Raw genomic sequence first — 1,376 nt, 5'->3', positions numbered from 1 at the left:
TCAATCCTCCCATGTTAATGAATGCCTTCCGTTAACCTGTAATTGGCAATTACGTTTACCGTACCAATTTACATATGCAAATTCGGAATCGGAAACAATCGAATTAAAACGGCCACCGAAACGTTGTGATGCTTTACTTTCAATACTTCGTGCTGCATCCAAATTATCACGATATTCGTTTAGTGTTGACTGCAATTGAATTTAATTTGCAATGAAATAGCTATATTTCTTTTAATTAATTATTTAAACGACTAATTAATTAAAGCAATAATTAGTTTTTGGAAGGGGGGGGGGAAAAATGAACTTTCGATGAAAGAAAATATTCACAACATTTGATTTAATTTTGTAATTAAGTTTCATTTTGAAATGAGACAATTCAAATATTTTGAAATAAATTTAAATATAATTTGAATATTAAATATTATAACATAAAACTAAAAAAAAAATTTTTTTTCTGGTAAAAATTTGAAATGCATTCTGATTTTTTTTTTTTTTGAAGAAGTTTTTAAAATTAAATTTAAAATTTTGAATAAAAGATTGAAAAATTGAATTCCTGTAAACTGTTATAAGAAAATAAGATATTTAAATGATACTTCAATAAGAGCTTTCAAAACCGGATCGTTACATGTGGAATCACTACTTTCGGTACCTATCGATTCGATGATTATATTTTCTTCATTTTGATCATATCCGGCATTTGTTTCGGTTACTATTTTATTATTATTTTGTGCATCTATTCTGGATGATTCCTGAATAATTACTGATATAATGATAATAAAGAATGGTATCAAAAAAAAAAAAAAGAAAACAAATGCATATACAATAAATAATTTGTAGTATTTGAATGAAATTTGAAATGTTTAATTTAATTTGAAATGTTTAATTTAATTTGAATGAAAAAATTTAATAAAATATAACTCATTGTATTGGTAATTTATTCGAAAATTAAATGCTATTACAATGAAATTGAATGTTCAAATGAAACTTACCAATGATTTAGCTATTGGAGCAGTTGATGCTACAGGAATTTCTGATTGCTGCCCATAACTTTCACTTTGATAAGTAGAATCAGTTTTTAAATTTTCTTTTCGATCTTGTGAAATTTCCGATTCACTTTGCTCATACTTATTCAACATTTCACTACTATCAGTTATTCTTGATGCTATATTATCGGCACTTTTCTCATCTGCTACATCCGTCTTTACTTGATCTTGATCTATTTCTAATTTATCAATTCTAGTATCCGGTTCTTGATATTGTTGTTGTTGTTGTTGATATTGTTGTTGTTGCTGCTGTTGTTGGTATTGCTGTTGTTGTTGTTGTGGTTGTTGTTGTTGTTGTTGTTGTGGTTGTTGTTGTTGTTGTTGTGGTTGTTG

At 26.9% G+C, this 1,376-nt stretch overlaps 1 protein-coding gene across 1 annotated transcript in view; it reads right to left on the bottom strand.

Moving 5' to 3' along the window:
- LOAG_18482 (hypothetical protein) overlaps nt 1-1,376 on the bottom strand; it is a gene marked incomplete at both ends in the record, with an annotated part of 4,905 nt that continues 3,529 nt past the window's right edge. Inside the window, 3 exons of the mRNA XM_020451143.1 lie at nt 1-189; nt 594-749; nt 990-1,307. Of these exons, the coding sequence (XP_020305095.1) occupies nt 1-189; nt 594-749; nt 990-1,307 (663 nt within the window). The remainder of the gene's footprint in view (nt 190-593; nt 750-989; nt 1,308-1,376) is intronic.

Source organism: Loa loa, assembly GCF_000183805.2.
Source record: "Loa loa unplaced genomic scaffold supercont3.331, whole genome shotgun sequence".
Taxonomy (NCBI): domain Eukaryota; kingdom Metazoa; phylum Nematoda; class Chromadorea; order Rhabditida; family Onchocercidae; genus Loa; species Loa loa.
The sequence above is the reverse complement of the archived record's forward strand: the minus strand, read 5'-3'. Positions and strand labels throughout refer to the sequence as shown.